The 18,281-nt window shown below is 41.2% G+C and overlaps 1 protein-coding gene across 1 annotated transcript; it reads right to left on the bottom strand.

Moving 5' to 3' along the window:
* Positions 1–9,654: 9,654 nt before the first annotated feature.
* Positions 9,655–14,499, bottom strand: LOC145795739 (uncharacterized). The gene is made up of 4 exons (XM_082880619.1): positions 14,258–14,499; positions 13,726–14,116; positions 13,312–13,609; positions 9,655–9,947 (listed from the first exon to the last, which is right to left on the bottom strand). Exons 1-4 carry the CDS (start codon positions 14,497–14,499, stop codon positions 9,655–9,657), a joined length of 1,224 nt encoding a protein of 407 aa, XP_082736745.1.
* Positions 14,500–18,281: the final 3,782 nt, after the last annotated feature.

Here is an 18,281-nt window from a genome sequence, read left to right as displayed (position 1 = left end):
GCCGAAGATGGACCATGGGGTCCCCGGACCCGTCGAAGCGGTCAATTTGCGGCATCTTGAACCTATCGGTCAATGTCACGGCCACGTCGGTATATCCATCCTCGATATCCGGAATAGCCTTTACTCCTTGTGATTTCTTGAAGAGCTTCTCAAGCTTGCTCAGTTTCAGAGCTGTATGGTCTATTTCGAACTCGAAGGGAGAGTCCGGGTGGTTGGGTGTATGGGTCTTGGACAGTTGAGGCGGAAGCGGGGGCAGAGCTGGCCCCGTTGGAAGGTTCGTGTCCTCTTGTATGTTCTGGACATTTGGCACGGTATTTTGGGTGTTTGGCAGAGCATTCTGGACAGTAGGCGCTTGCTCGAGTAATGGAGCCCCTGGCGGAGGAGGAACTTGATATGAAGCAGATGCCGCATTCTACTGTTGCAATCTAGTGATTAGCTCGGCCTGCTGGGCCATGATCGCGGCCTGCTGTTTGGAGAACTCCGTTTGACGGGCAGCATCCTCCTGCATTTGTCTCATGCTCTCCTACATTTGGCGCATCAGGGCTTCCATTCCTGGTGTATTTTGCTGATCCATCCGACTAACTGGTATGTCTATTTCTATAGCAACAATCGAGACCTCAGTCCTATTGTCCTCTGATGGAATAACCCACTGTTCTGGCAACCTCTGTTCTGACACACTGCGCTTTCTTAGTCTTCTTCTGACAACGGGGGGTAGAGAATGGAACATTGGCTGTCCGTCAATTAGATCCTCAGATCGATTGAGTCGACGACCTCGTGTCCAAAGTGCTTGGGGAATATCTACTGGGTTGGAAGCAATTGTGCTAAAACTGCCCTAGTAAAAAGATAAATAAAGCAATAAGGAAATAAATAAACAAATAAACAGACAGCATAATAGCTTAAAGTAAATGCATGACACACAGCCGGGCATAATAACACACAGTCGATAAGCTGAATACACACTGTCCTCAATCACTGATTATTATCCCTGAATCACTACCCCCAAAACTGAATCTCGGATATCCGTAGATAACTGATTTCGCCAATACTGACTGATGCCCGCAGGCTTGATGCCCAAACTCATACACTGATACATGCATTCCCTGTAGAGACGCACTCTAAAGCACATAACAGATAAGTGAGAGCCAAAACACCCCTATGTTGGGGTAGGGTTTCCCTGTCCTATTTTGTCAGGAGCTAGGGTTTCACTATGCACGCAGCGGTTTCAAACAACCTATAAACGGGTAAGCAACCTGTCCTAGTTTGGAATGGTCACTATGGATTCTGAATATGCACTAGGTCGAATGGTCAAAAAGGGTGCCCCGGTAAAACCGGGGTTTGTGTTCCCATACTGGCAGAGCCCACAACCGGTCAGCCTTATGGTCATGCCTTGACAAGACAAGCCTCCGGCAAACCGTTCAGGAATAGCAGATGGCAAACACGGTGTCCTAGGCGCACCAATGCATATGCAATGCAAAGAAACACATAAGTGTAGTCAAAAACAGATATCATGAGTTCGAGTCAAGTTCTCTAAATCCCCAGCAGAGTCGCCAGAAACTGTAGACGTCCCCGAACGCCCCGAGGAGGAAACGAGTCCCCCGTTCCGTTTGATGTTGGGCTCACTACAGTTCAGGACTCTAAAATTGTCACAGTTCTAAGTCTGAACCAAAGAGTCCAAATCCGGCAAATCATTCTGAGAAAACAGATTTTTAGAAAAGAAGTGCCAAACATAGACTGCTTTGCCAGATACAGAGTCGCCACCTAAATGTTTTATTTTGGGAAAATTTAGGAAACCCTGACTCGTTGCCTAAGGCCACGTGTCCGTCATCACCAAAGTTGCCTCGGCTCGGGAACTTGGGTACGATTGGGGAAGGTCACTTCGTGAGCACCCCTGCTCACCAATCAAAGATCGGCCTCTACTAACCATGATATCTAGTTTTGAAAATTTTATACGTTCTTATTCCGGTTATTAGCCTAGATTTACTATGTGATGCGCACAGCATACAAGTATAGACTGGATCGCCTGAATTGGAACAAAACATTTCATGTTTGTTTATTTGAAAATGGTTTGATGGTGCTACCCACAAGTAGGCTAAGACGTGGATTTGTCACCCTCGGGTGGGCTTAGAAAATATGATTTTGCCACTATCTAGTGGGCTTAAAACACACATTTGATGAATTGTTCCAATCCAAATAACCCAACCTTCACCCATAGGCATTCAGGCAGTTATATAACATAAGCAATTAGCCTCATGGTAAGCATGCTATCATGGCAGTCACTCACACGCATGCAAGGATGCTAAAGCATAAAACTTACCGAGTACTCCAAGCCAAAACAGAAGCTAGGTTAGAAATCCATGCATGATCCTAACTATATAGAAATGCCTAATGCAACACATGCAAAAATGCAACTATAACAGGCTCGGCTATTCTAAACATGGCATATGAAATGCTACAGCTAGCATGTATTCAACTTGGAATTGAAAATACAATGCAGTTAGTATGATGCGTCGAGCCCGGTGCATGCAAAACAGATGAATGAATGCAAACATGCTATCATACTGTATGCTAATTGAAATATGTCCTAATCTAACCATCATAAGCTGGTAAATAAAAGGGAGAAAGACGTGGGGTTGGAAGACATACATCACACACATGCACACTTATTACAGTTATGCCCTCGCACAGAGGGTCCGAAAGAATAATACAGTCCCGAATAAATATTACAGTCCAAATAATTATAAAATCCTAATTAAATTACAAATTTAACTAAGAAAGCTGTAAACTAGCATGCAAACTAGGGACTGCCTTGACTCCGCTCCGGATGATGAATGATGCATGCTCGGGTTGCTTGGCACGGAAATCCACTGCGATGCCCCAATTAGCCTCTGTTTTGCAATGATTTCTTGGAAAGCACGCCAAGCCCCGGAAGACTGCTTATTCTTAATTTGCTGCAACAGAGAGCAGGAAAAGGGCATGGCAATGTATTTTCACAAATGTATGCATGCCTCGATCTTCGTGCCACCAATCACGCATCTCGATGCATGATGGCCGAGGAGTCGAATTGTGCAACTCAATATAGAATGAATGCACATGAAAACAAAACAAAACCTAGACTCCATCATGGATAATCCGGAGTGTCGGGCGACTGGGAATTGAGACACGTTCCGTCACTCGGAGTACGAAACGCACCTCGTTTCCCGTGCTCGGGCTAACTCCTATCCCAAGCACAATGCAATATGCATGGAATGCATGAATGCAACTAATATATAACCTAGCATGCACAATGCTATGAGATGGCATACACGATGCACGAGATAACATGGCATACACAATGCGCTAACATACAACCTAGCATACGTAATGCTATGAAATGAAATGGCATACGCAATGCATAATGGACTTACACCAACATGAGTAGACCTCAGCCACACTCACATAAGAGGCCATTAGATGCAAATGAGACACTCGAAATGTGTGCACACATGCACGCAAACCGAGGACCGACCCTAAGGCACCAAATGCCACTCTAACAAGACATGGCAAGGCATGAAATATGATATGCAAACATGCAAGTTTTAGAACTAAAATATGACCCGAAACAGCCCCGAATCATGAAAGCATGGCACCCGATGCAAGGAATGGTCCCGAAATGCAAGATTAAGCACATGAAATGACTTGTAGCTACATCAAGCATGCATTATTTGATCATGACATGTGAAGACAGATTCAAGGCAGCCCCGAAACAAGCATGTTTACAGTTTTAAAGAAGGCCAAAAAGCGAACGCAAATGGGGCTAAGCTAGCATGCAAAAATGGCCCTAAAAGAGAGGTAATGAAGCAAGTCACAGCTGCTGGCCCCAAACAGCTGAGGGCCCTTCAACAATGTTGAATAGGGGCCCAAAATACAACCTTTTAAAGTTTATGACCGAGCCAAAAACAGTACACAAGCATGCTCAAAATACTATGCAAAACAAAGCCAAAAAGAGAGCTATAACACAAAGTACAAAAAGGATGCCTCAAAAAGTAAAAGACCCTTAATGAAATATGAAGAGGGGTTTAAAATAAGGCTGTTTTAAGTTCAGACCAGAGTCCAAAAACAGAAGCACAAGAGGCTAATAAATCATGCAAAAATGGAGCCAAAAAAGGGATATAAAGGAAAGTGGAAGATAGAAGCCTCGAACAGTGATGAGCCCTTCAACAACATTGAAGAAGGGCTCAAAATAAGCCACTTTACAGTTTATGACATGCCTCAAAACAATTTATACATAGGCCAAAAATACTACACAAGAAAATGGCATACAAGAGAGGCAATGAAGCAAGTGCAACAAGGAGGCCTCAAAAAGTGAGAGGCCCTTAAACAAACATGAAAAATAGCTCAAAATAAGCCTAGTTCCAGTTAGGGTCGGAGCCTAAAACAGCAAGCAAGTGTGGCTAATGTATTGAACAAAATAAAGCACAAAAAAGGATAATAGGGACTCACCCTTGAAGACTAGTCTTTGACACCCTTTTGGACCAAGATGCAGCACTCCTAGGCTCTGAAGAACAACCTCCAGCTGCTGGAATGGAGGATGGAAGGGTGGGGCTATGGGTTGGTGAAGAAATGGGTGTAGGACTTGAGAGTTTGGAGCTTGGAAGTATAGAGAGAGAGAGAGATTGAATGCAAGAGGCTTGGAGGGAATTTTTGTAACCCTAAGAACAGAGCTGGAGCTGCTGTTATATAGACAAAAGAGGGGGGAAAAGGGGGGGAAAAATGGAGGGAAAACAATCCAAGTTTCCCCCCCAAAATGCAGCCCCCCGGATACAGAATCTGGGGGGAAAAAGAGGGTGTATCTGCACTGTATTTGATGCAAGGATTCTGGCCGGCCAGTTATTGAAACTGCAGGTGGCCGGCCGGCCAAGGGTCAAAAGGGTCAAGTATGATTAGTGGCCGGCCACCTCAAATTGGTGGCCTCCCATGTGTGCACAACACAACCCTGTAGTTAAAAACTGGAGAAAGTGAACCAGGAGAGAGAACAACCCACTTTTCAAAGGGGTTCAAAAGGTTCAAAAGCAATTACTGGCCGGCCACCAAATATTGGTGGCCTCCCAGATGTGTACATCACAAATATGGGGTTTAGGGTGCAAGAAAATGGCCCAAGGGTGGTCAACATTGGCTTTAAAGTGAGAAAAATCGGGCGACGGAGGGCGATGAAGGGATAAAGTTGGCTGACAGAACAATTACTGGCCTCCCATCCTTCTATGACCTTCCTAGCAATGAAACAGAGGTCCCTGCAAAAAATGAACCAAAACCGATGCAGAATGAAGGTTGGGGGGTCAGAACGCGTAGTTCGGGGGCCCGAAAACTGGCTGTTAGGCACCGGGAGTGGTGTTCGACCACGAAGTCGGTCTCTCAGACCGTAGTGTCCCTCAAAAGGGAGCAAATAAGATACCGGGGCAAACGGAGGTGGTTAAGCGGTCCCGAACCGAGGCACACGGCCAACGGCTCTGAAAAACCGGAAACCGGGCTCCAAACGGGCAAAATGGCCTACAACCACGAAACGTAGCCTACGGCCACTGAGAGATGATCTACGAGACCTCTCCCTCCCTTCGGGAAGAGAAAACGGGGCCTGGTTCGCAAACCGAGGCAAAGCATGAATGAGTCCGGAAGTCCGGAGGCAAGGCTCGCAGCCGTGACTCTGAAACTTCTGAACGAGCACAATATGCAATATCACCGAGCGCTCAACTGGTGACGTCTGAGTCTCAAGGTCGGTCAAAAATAGGGTGTCTACAATCGGTATGGCACCGTTTGAGGCCTTGTATGACCGACCGTGTAGGTCTCCAGTATGTTGGGCCGAGGTGGGTGATGCACCTTTGTTGGGCCCAGATTTGGTAAGGGAAACGATGGAGAATGTTGAACTTATCTGTAGGAGGCTTGTTACAGCCCAGAGTCACCAAAATAGTTATGCCGACCGTAGGAGGAGGCCTTTGGCATTTGAGGCGAGTGATCATGTTTTTCTGAAAATATCACCTAGGCAGGGTTTGATGAGGTTTGGGAAGAGTGGGAAGTTGTCCCATTGGTTTATCGGTCCCTTTGAGATCCTTGAGAGGATTGAGGAGGTTGCTTATCGTTTAGCTTTACCGCCACAGTTTTCTGGGGTGCATGATGTGTTTCATGTTAGTATGCTTTGGAATTACGAGCCGGATCCATCGCATGTATTAGATTGGACCAACTTAGAGGTTGATGATGATGCCTCGTATGAGGAGAGACCGGTTCGGGTCTTGGATAGGCGGGATCAAGTCTTACGAGACAAGACCATTCCTTTGGTGAAAGTTTTGTGGAAGCATCACGAAGTGGAAGAAGCCACTTGGGAACGTGAGTTGGAGGTCCGTGAGAAATATCCGGACTTGTTTGTTAATGTGTAATCATGTATCGGTAATTTGGTAACATTGATGAACTTTAAGAGCATTGAATATGTCTTAAGTTATAAAACATTGTAAATGTTTCGGTTTATGGAAGTTTATTTTAACATTGCATATGTTAATTCTGTTTTAGAAATGCAAATATAATATTGGCATTGAATATGTTTTGAGATGCATGTTGATAATGCATGTTGAAGATTATGTTGTAATTTGCCTCTGGGATAGAGATGGGATGACCGATGATGGGTCAGGTTATGGAATGTTGGTTGGTAATGTTATTGAGAAGTGAGGAAAACTTGTTTTTGAAAACTTGTAGCTAATTTCGGGGACAAAATTCCTTAAGGGGGGGAGGTTATAGCGATCCCTGTTTTCCCTTCCTTTGTTTATTGTATTCCAGACTTGGTTCCGTGGTTATGTTGTTGTCTTATTCTCATTTTCATCCTTCACTCTTTGTATTTGAGTCTTGGGTTGTGTTGATCAGGTTTGGAACAGGTTGGTTGTGTTTAGAAATCAAAAGTTGATGCCCAGATTTTGGCCTTCACGCTCGAGCGGGGCTTTTGACGGTCGAGTGGGCCCTTTGTTGTTGCTTATTCGCTCGAGTAGGAGTTTTGACGCTCGAGCTTGAATATTCATCTCCTAGTATTTTCTCTGCAGGTCATTGTACGCTCGAGCGGGAGTTTTGACGCTCGAGCGGGCCCTTTCGATTTTGTTCCTCCGCTCGAGTAGGGAGTCTGATGCTCGAGCGGGGACCATGGTCTGCAAAACTTCTGGAAGTGTGAAATTGACGTCGAGCGGCGCTTTTCAAGCTCGAGCATGAGTCTGTGTCTGACGCTCGAGCGGGGTGACTTTTATATCAGTTCGAAAAGTGACATTTTGGATCACTTTTTGACTTTCTTTCTCTCCCCTACTTTTTCAAAACCTTCATTAGAGAGCACCTCACTCTAAAACTCTAACTTCTCTCTAGGGTTTGATCTAGTAGGAGTGATCTTCTATCCTTGGGCCTTTGTAAAAAGTGTGGAGCTCATTGAGGGCTACATTTTGATCCGAAAATATTGGGGTTTGGAGCACTTTCAAATTTCTTCATCTTCTCCTTTGAGCTCCGAATTTGAGGTAGGGATAACTACTCATTTTTATGGTCTTTGACATAAACTATTGGCCATTTTGATGTAATGTTGAAGTTGGATAATTTTGGGTGTTAGGGTTTCAAAATGAATAAAGAGGGGTTTGGTTATTTTGACTCATAGATGTGTATCTTGGGTCTTAAAATGATGGTATTGATGTTGTTGATGATATATGGGACCTTTGGGTCATTGTAGAGAAAAAGGGGGAGAAAGTCCTAAATTGTTATATGAATTAATTTATATAATTAATTTGGGAATGTTATGGAAATATGGAATTGAGTTGGAAATAATGTAATTGGCTCATTATAAGAGGGAATGGTGGAGTTGGATTTATTAATCGCTCACTTATGAAATTGTTGTCAAATTATCTGTTGATGCATTTATTATCTGTTTAGAAATAAATTGCTTTGGGCTATCGGTGGAGGATAGTCTTGATTGTTGTAGACAATGCATGATGATTAGGCGAATTAAAACTAATCAATTGATTATGTCATCGAATATGACGGTTGGAATAATACATCAAATTTATGTATTGACTACTCATGTATAAGATATGTGTTTATATACATTGTGTTGTGTGGGAGGAGATAGGGGATGCACTCCACGGTTTAGGGGAAGATAGGGGATGGACTCCTAAACCGGATTTTATTTAGGAGGAGATAGAGGATGAACTCCATTGATACAGCAAATCTACGTATCATTTATGAAGTATGCAAGTGTTTTAATGTGTTATTGATACAGCGAATCTGTGTATTATTTGTGAATTATAGAAGTGTTTTGATATGAGTTATAGTCTCATTAAATTATTGGCCAGGTTCTGAGCCTTATTCATAAATTGAGAACTGGATAAGTAATGGAAAATGGAATGAAACATGGACATATTTGTCATGGAATTGAAATGTGTTATAAGTTGGTATATATGAGTTAAACATTTATCGAATGCTAATGTTTTAGTTGTTGCTCATATTGTGTTTAGCATATCTCTACTGGGCGTTGGCTCACCCTATATGGGACATCATTTTTCAGGTTCAGGTATTATGCCGCCTCCGAGGTCTTAGCTTGGATGGTTGTGGGAGTTGAAGGCTCTTGTTTATTTTTGTGCATTACATGTAAATCAAGCCAATGGCTTATTTTGTGTTTTGAGTTAGTACTCTCTTTTTGTAACCAAGTGTCGACTTGGAAAGTTGTAAGCCCGTAGGGCATTTACTTTTGATGTCAACATGTAATAGTTTTGTAATGAGTACTTTGATGAATGAAATTATGCTTTATTCTCTTATGTCTAAGCATGTCAAGATTGTATGATTTATGGGTTTATTTCGAGGGCGTTACACATCCTCTTTTTCGTTTAAGAGGCCATGCTTCTTAGTCCCTTGAAGATATCTTAGCACTCTTTTAGCTGCTGCAAAATGAAGCTTGCTTGGTTTATCCATAAATCTAGAAATTAAGCTTACCGAATGCAGGATATCCGGCTTTGTGTAGGTGAGATAAATCAGTGAACCAGGCTTCTAAAAGATTTTGCATCCACCTTTTTAGCACCATCATTTTGTTGCAACTTTTCATTCAAGGCCATTGGAGTCGTCACTGGTTTGCACTTGTCCATTTGAAATTTTTTCAACATGTCTTCAATGTACTTTTCCTGATAGATGAAAATCTCTCCCCTAGATTACTTCACTTGGATCCCAAGAAAATACTTCATAAGACCTAAGTGAGTCATCTCAAATTCTTCCATCATAAATTTTTTGAAATCTTCAACCAACTTTATGTTTGTGCCCAAATAAATTAAGTCATCAACATATAAACCAATTATCAGAAAGTCTTTTACTCTCATTCTTCACATAGAGTGAGGGTTCACTTGGGCTTCTTTGAAAACATTTTTTCTAGAAATACTATCAATCTTGCTATTCCAGGCTCTAGGTGCTTGTTTCAAGCCATGGAGTGCGTTCTGAAGTCGGTATACTTTGTCTTCTTTTCCTTGCACTTCATAGCCTTGTGGCTGCCCCACATATACTTCTTATTTAAGCTCCCCATTAAGGAAAGCTGATTTAAAGTTCCAATTGGGTTGCTAATGCAAGAACAATCTGAATAGTTTCCATGCGAGCAACTGGCGTAAACGTTTCATTGAAGTCAATTCCAGGCTATTGAGAATAACCCTTTGGTACAAGCCTTGCTTTGTGCTTTTGAATGGATCCATCTTCCTTGAATTTAGTCTTGCAAATCCACTTCAATCCTATAACATCTTTTCCATTTGGCAAGTCCACAAGCTCCCAGGTTTTGTTCTTTTCTATGGTGGCAATCTCATCATCCATTGCCTTTCTCCATACATTTTCCTTGGTGACTTCTTCAAAATTGTCCGGTTTACAAGTAAAGAAAGCAACATCACATGATTCATAAATGTCTCTTAAAGAACACACCTTTCTTGGTGGTGATTCTGAACTTTATTCATTTGAGGACCTTGGGGCCAATGATCCAGCTGGACTTGAATTTGGAGTTGGAGTGTGCTAAAGTTCTTCTTCTTGGCTTGTTGCTGGTTCCAAAAACTCATATGTCATTGGTGCTTGAGATGAATTTTCCTTTCAACTCCAAGTAGCCATTTCATCAAACACAACATCTCTTGAGACTATCAGCTTGTTTGTCTTTGGATCAAACAAACGACATCCTTTGGACTCATCGTTATAGCCAATGAAAATGAGTTTTTCTCATTTTTCATCATATTTGTCTCTATCTTGAGAAGGAATTAAGGAATATGCTATGCAGCCGAAGACTTTCAAATGATCAATCACTGTCTTCTTTTTGTTTAATGCTTCAAAAGGAGTTTTGTTGCGAACAGCTTTTGTGGGTGATCGATTGATAATATAGATTGTTGAACTAACAGCTTCAGCCCAAAACTGGTTGGGGAGACCTTTGCCCGAGCCATCTTCGCAATGGTACAATTTTTTCTTTTTGTAACGCCATTTTGCTGCGGACTTCTTCTAATAGTGAGTTGCCTTTGAATTCTATTTTTTTTGCAATACTTCATGAATGGAATGTAGATAAACTCTCCTCCACGATCTATTCGTAGAGTTTTTATTTCATGCCCACTCTGTTTTTCTACAAGAGCTTTGAAATATAGAAAAGCAGAATATGCCTCAGACTTTTTGAGCAAGAAAGAAAATCCACATCATTCTTGTGTAGTCATCAACAAAGAGAATGAAATATCTTTTATTGCCTAGTGAGAGAGTCCTTGTAGGACCGCAAATATCAGCATGCACTAGCTCTAATGGAGCTTTGGCTCTCCATAAAGTCTTGGGAAATGAAAGTCTATGCATCTTCCCATATATGCAACCTTCATAGACTTGATTTCTTCTTTCAATTAGACGGAGTCCAATCACCATGTTCCTTTGCTTGAGCAATTGCAACCCTCTATAATTCAAGTGGCCATATCTTAAGTGCCACAAGAATGTTTTGTCAAGACCTTCACTTTTGAAAGCAACTTTCTCGACTAGTGGCATAACAAGAGGAAAAACTTTGTTTCGGCTTATTTCAATGATTGCCACTGTGAGATTGTTTTTCTTGTCTATTATTTTGCATTTTCCATCTTAAAAAATGTAACGCTCTCAAAATAAATCCATAAATCATACATTCATGATACAAGAAAGAGATATCATATTTCATACATCAGAGTATTAAGTACAAAAGTATTACATGTTGACAACAAAAGTAAATGCCCTACGGGCATACAACTTTCCAAGTCAACACTTGGGTTTAACAAAAGAAGAGTTCTAAGTCTATATACAAAATAAGCCATTGGATTGATTTACATGTAATACAAAAAGATAACAACAAAAAGATCTTTCGGCTTCTAAGCCTCCCAAGCTACGTCCTTGGAGGTGGCATACCATCTGTACCTGAAAATGATGTCCCATAAAGGGTGAGCCAAAGCCCAGTAGAGATATACTAAACCAAGTATGAGAAATAACTAAAACGTTAGCATTCGATAAATGGTTAACACTTGTAAACCAATTTACAACACTTTCCAGTTCCATGACAAATACATCCATGTTTCATTCCACTCTCCTTTACTTACCCAATTCAAATTTATAAACATGGCTCATTATCTAGCCAAATAGTTAAATGAGACTACAACTCATATGAAAACACTCCTATTATTCACAATTCAAATGAGACTACAACTCATGTTAAAACATTGCAATACTTCAATTATCTACGTTATGCAAACGTAATTAGGATTTCGGGACTTTCACCCTGGACACTCTGGCCAACTTAGTTATCAATGGAGTCCATCCCCTATCTCCTTCCAAACAGGTTTGAGAGTACATCTCATATTTCCTCCCAAACAATATACATGTATAATGTATTTAAACACTTATCATATACAATGATCAATCAATACACATATTCAATGTATTATGCCAACCATCATATTCAATGACATATTCCAGGTAATTAGTTTCAGTTTTCCCTAATCAACATACAGTGTCTACAACAATCAAGACTATTCTCCACCGATAGCCCAAAGCAGTTATCTCTATACAGATAATAAATTTATCCAACAAATAAATTATCAACATTTCCATAGGTGAGTGATTAATCAATCCAACCACACCAGTCAATCTTATAATTTCCCAATTTCATGATTTGCAACTCAATTTCACATTTCCCCAAATTAATTATCCAAACATAATTAGGGCATTTTTCCCCAATTTCAAATAACAACCCTAAGGTTCAATTTCATCAATTTAACAACAATAATTCAATTTTCCAAGGTTTCACATACGCATGAAGTTTAACAATTGAAACCCCCCCTTTATATAACTTCAAAACAAACCCTAACTTTCCCAAACTTACCATAATCCACCATTTATACAAAATGACTAAAATCTATGTCAAAACTCATAAGAAGGAGTAGGGTATCCCTACCTCAAATGAAGAGACCAAATGGAGAAGATAAAGAAAACTCAAGATGCTTCAAACTCAATGATTTTCGGATCAAAACGTAGCCCACACCAAGCTCCACCTTTCTTACAAAGGGACTAGGGTAGAAGACCACTAGAACTAGATAGATTTGTAGAGAGAAGATGTGTGTAGAGAGAGAAGTAGTCGGGGCTAGGGTTTGAGTAAAGAAGATGATAAAAAAGTGAAGAAGAAGCTGTTGCTGCGAACTGATATATTCGAGCCTCGCTCGAGCGAAGGAGTGGTCGCTTGAGCGACCAGACACAAAGAAACCTCGCTCGAGCACAGAAAACCTCACTCGAGCCACCAACACGAAGCTTCAGGACTGCAACCCAGAAGCACGCTCGAGCGCAAGAATGCTCGCTCGAGCGAAGAAACCCAAAACATAGTCCTCGCTCGCTCGAGCGAAGGAAAGCTCTCTCGAGCCAAGAAACACAACCTTCAGGTCCAAAACTAGATGCAGATGCACGCTCGAGCGAAAGAACCCTGGCTCGAGTGAAGGAACTAAAACACGGAGCTCGCTCGAGTGACACAAGCCTCACTCTAGCGAAGGCACCAAAAACTGGGCAGCAACCATTTGTTTCAAAACACATCCAAGCTGTTACAAACCTGCCCAACACATCCCAAAACTCAAATACAAAGAATTAAAGGACGGAAATGAAACCTATACAACAACAAACATCTGCGGAACTGAGTCCGGAATACAATAGCCGATGGAGGGAAAACCGGGATCGCTATAAAAAAACACTGAATAGCTTTTTTGCAAGAGTTGTCCAACACTTAAGAGATTTTGAGTAAGATTTGGAACATAAAGAACATCACCAATGAGTTTTTTTTTTTACCTTCCTTTGTGTTGATAGCAATGACTCCCTTGCCTTTAGCACTTTGAAGCTTTCCATCTCCAAGTTTTACTTGTGGAGTGATATTTTGGTCAAGCTCCACAAAGATATCCTGGTTTCCAGTCATATGGTTATTGCAACCACTGTCCAGGTACCAAACTTGTTGAGATTCATGTTGAACACTCATGCAAGAGAACAGGTGGTCAGGCTCATCTTTTGAAAAATTTGCATCATCATTTTCCTTCTTTTTTTGAAACCAACAATTCCTTTGAGAATGGTTAGGATTTTTGCATTTCTTGTACTTCAATCGACAATATTTTGTCTCATGATTAGACTTTTTGGAAATACGACAGCGAGAGATAAAGTTACTAGTTTGATGCTGGGAATTTTTTCCTCTTTCTTTTGCTTTCACATTACCTTTATTTTGATTGTACTGGCGTTTTCCTTTCTTTTCGAATGAGCCACCCTTTTCCATTGCTCCGATTTATTTGTCTTCTTGTTGGAGAAGCTGAGTTTGGATTGGAATGCTGGGTCCAAAGGTTGGCTTCGTGATCTGTTTATTCTTTGCTCATGTGCTTGAAGAGAACTCATTAGCTCATGCAAAGTATAAGATGAAAGATCTTTAGATTCCTTAATGGCTGCAACAACATGATCAAATTTTGGAGGTAGGCTTTGGAGAACCTTTTGAACTATCTTCTTGTCTTTAATGGTATCTTCATAGCTCCAAATTTGATTAACAACTTCAACAACTTTGGAGAGAAATTCTTGGATGGACTCACTTTCCTTCATAACTATGTTATCAAATTCCCTCCAAAGAAATTGCAGCTTTATAGAAATTACTTTGTCATGCCCTTGAAATTCAATCTTCAAGATATCCCAAGCTTGTTTTGATTTATCAACACCAAATATTCGAGGGTAGATGGATTTGCTTACCCCTTGTTAAATATACCGGAGTGCACTTGCATCTTTCTTGACATTTTCTCTGTATAACTTCTGTTGCGCATCACTCCAATTAGATGAACTCCCAACTAGAGGTGGTTCTGGATAAGTGCTCTCGACTACTTCCCAAAGATCCTGAGAGATGAAAATTGTCTTCATTTGGCTGCTCCAATAGTCATAGTGTTCTCCTCCAAATATGGGAATTTGGTTTGGAGAGTATGCAAATATAGTTAGAATAGATGGGACTGCCATTTGAATTGATCTGGAGATATTTTGGGAATGAATAGAATTGGAAAGAATGGTTAGAAATGAATACTCTGATACCAAATTTGTTGGGACAACGGAAGTGTGAATGTGTTAAGATATAAATTAAAAAGGTTGTAGATGAAACCAAGAGTGAAAAACTATATTGAAGTGTTGCAAATTTTCATTACATAAGGGTCTGAATTGCAGATTAGCAAAATACTTGAAAAACATGTATAGAAACTCCCCTAATTTGATTCAGAAGGTTGCTAGTGCCCTAGGTTCTTTTCTAACTCTGTTTCTGTCGCTACACGTTTTGCTGCTGCACAAAGGATTGTTTGAGATCTTTGGGATGTTTTTTTGATGGCTTAAATTGCAGGAAGATCAACACCACTATTTTATACTTGCAAGTAAATGCTTCAGAAAATTTTGCTCATTAACTTTAGCCTTTTTCCAAGCTCTAGGGAGATGAACCAACACCTAGAACTTATTAATTCTCCAAAGAGTAGACTTCCAAAATATTCATCAAATTATCTTCTTAGAAATTACAAATTATCTTTCAATAGAATTGGCCTGATTTCCAAACCTGCTAAGGTTTTACCCCAAAAAACCATGAACACTAGTGGTGGGGAGTTGATCAGGACTTTTGTCACTCTTCCTGTAATAACCCTCATCACTGCTTACCGATAAACATTGATTACCGTCAAACTGGACTGATTATGACTGATAATTGAACTGATTAAAGTACTAAACTGAATGATTGAAAACTGGAACTGAATTGACTGAGTATGTGTGTAGACGTCCCCGAACGCCCCGGGAGGAACGAGCTCCCGTTCAGTTCATTTGGGGTCACTACAGCTCAGGACTCTTAAATTGTCACGGTTCTAAGTCTGAACCAAAGAGTCCAAATCCGACAAATCGTTTTGAGAAAACAGTTTTTGAAAGAAGTGCCAAACATGGACTGCTTTGCCAGATACAGAGTCGCCACCTAAATGTTTTTTAATGGGAAATTTAGGAAACCCTGACTCGGTGCCAAAGGCCACGTGTCCGTCATCACCAAAGTTGCCTCGGCTCGGGAACTTGGGTACGATTGGGAAAGGTCACTTCGTGAGCACCCCCGCTCGCCCGATCAAAGATCGGCCTCTACTAACCATGATATCTATTTTTGAAAACTTTGTGTGTCCTTATTCCGGTTATTAGCCTAGGTTACTATGTGATGCACAGCATATAAGTATAGACTGGGTCGCCCGAATTGGAACAAAACATTTCATGCTTGTTTATTTGAAAGATGGTTTCCTACTCGCAAGTAGGCTTAAAATGCAGATTTTGCCACCCGCAGGTGGGCTTAGAAAAGATGGTTTTGCCACTATCTAGTGGACTTAAAACAAATAGTTGATGATTTATTCCAATCCAAGTAACCCAACCTTCACCCACAGGCATTCAGGCAGTCATATCACATAAGCACATAGCCTCATGGTAAGCATGCTATCATGACAGTCACTCACACGCATGCAAGGATGCTAAAGCATAAAACTTACCGAGTACTCCAAGCCAAAACAGAAACTATATTAGAAATCATGCATGATCCTAAGTATACAGAAATGCCTAATGCAACACATGCAAAATGCAAACTATAGCAGGCTCGGCTATTCTAAACATGGCATATGGAATGCTACAGCTAACACGTATTCAACTTTGAAATTGAAATACAATGCAGTTAGTATGATGCGCCGAGCCCGGTGCATGCAAAACAGATGAATGATGCAAACATGCTGTCATACTGTACGCTAACTGAAATATGCCCTAATCTAACCATCATAAGCAGGTAAATAAAAGGGAAGAAAGACGTGGGGTTGGAAGACATACATCACACTCACGCACACTTATTACAGTTATGCCCTCGCGCAGAGGGTCCAAATAAATATACAGTCCCAAATAAAAGAATATTACAGTCCAAATATTACAGTCCAAATAATATACAAATTCCTAATTAATTAACAAATTAACTAAGAAAATAAATAAACTGGCATGCAAGCCAGGGACTGCCTTGCTTCTGATGGATGATGCATGTCTGGGTTGTCTTGCGCGGAAATCCATGACGATGCCCCAATTAGCCTCTGTTTACACCTTTTCTTGAAATGCGCGCCAAGCTCCAAAAAGTTGCCGATTATTCATTTTGCTGCAATAGAGAGCAGGAAATGGGCATAGCAATGTATTTTCACAGATATATGCATGCCTCGATCCTCGTGCCACCAATCACGCATACCGAGGCATGATGGCCGAGGAGTCGAATTGCACAATTCAATATAGAATGAATGTACATGAAAACACAACAAAACCTAACTCCATCATGGATGATCCGGAGTGTCGGTGACTGGGGAATTGAGACACGTTCCGTCACTCGGAGTACGAAACACACCTCGTTTCCCACGCCTGGGCTAACTCCTATTCCGAACACAATGCAATATGCATGACATGCATGAATGCAACTAAGATACAGCCTAGCATGCACAATGCTATGAAAATGAGATGCCTCGAAATGCATGCACACGGGCACGCAAACCGAGAAAATGCATGAATGCGATCTAAGATACAACCTAGTATGCACTATGCTGTGAAAATGAGATGCCTCAAAATGCATGCACACGGGCACGCAAACCGAGAAAATGACATACGCAATGCAAATGACATGAAAATATGATATGGGCTTACACTAACATGAGAGAGCCTCAGCCACACTCACATAAGAGGCCGATGGATGAAAATGAAGTGCCTCGAAATGCGTGCACATGGGCACGCAAACTGAGGCAATGGCATATGCAATGCAATATGGCTAAAATGGCATATAGAATGCAACATGGACTTATACTAACATGAGAGAGCCTCAGCCACACTCACATAAGAGGCCGATGGATGAAAATGAAGTGCCTCGAAATGCGTGCACACGGGCACGCAAATCGAGGCAATGGCATACGCAATGCAATATAGCTAAAATGGCATATAGAATGCAACATGGACTTACACTAACATGAGAGAGCCTCAGCCACACTCACATAAGAGGCCGATGGATGAAAATGAAGTGCCTCGAAATGCGTGCACACGGGCACGCAAACCGAGGCAATGGCATACGCAATGCAATATGGCTAAAATGGCATATAGAATGCAACATGGACTTACACTAACATGAGAGAGCCTTAGCCACACTCACATAAGAGGCCGATGGATGAAAATGAGGTGCCTCGAAATGCGTGCACACGGGCACGCAAACCAAGGCAATGGCATACGCAATGCAATGGCATGGAAAATGATATGAAAACATGATAATGGAATTTCAGCACTGAAATGTGGGGGAAAACAACCCCGAAATGAGGCGAAAGTGCACCCGATGCATGGAATCTCTCCCGAAATGTAAAATTAGGCACATAGAATGAACTATAGCTATACAAAGCATGCATAATTGGTACATGGAATGAAAAGACAGAAGCAAGGCAGCCCCAAGATAAGCATTTTTACAGTTCAAAGCATGGCCAAACAGCAAACATAAATAGGGCAAAACTAGCATGCAAAAATGGCCCTAAATATGAGACAAAGAAGCAACTCACAGCTGCTGACCCCAAACAGGTTAGGGGCCTTCTACAATATTGAAGAGGGGACAAAAATATGATGTTTTACAGAACTGTAAAAAGCCCAAAAACAAACATATGTATGGCTAAGCTCTTATGCAAGAATTGGACCGAAAAATGGACAAAGAAGCAAGTGGTAGATGCAAAGCCCAAACAAAAAAATACTCT

Source organism: Camellia sinensis, chromosome 7, assembly GCF_055761805.1.
Source record: "Camellia sinensis isolate YWXY chromosome 7, ASM5576180v1, whole genome shotgun sequence".
Classification (NCBI taxonomy): domain Eukaryota; kingdom Viridiplantae; phylum Streptophyta; class Magnoliopsida; order Ericales; family Theaceae; genus Camellia; species Camellia sinensis.
Note: the sequence above shows the minus strand (reverse complement) of the source record. Positions and strands in the feature narration are given on the sequence as shown.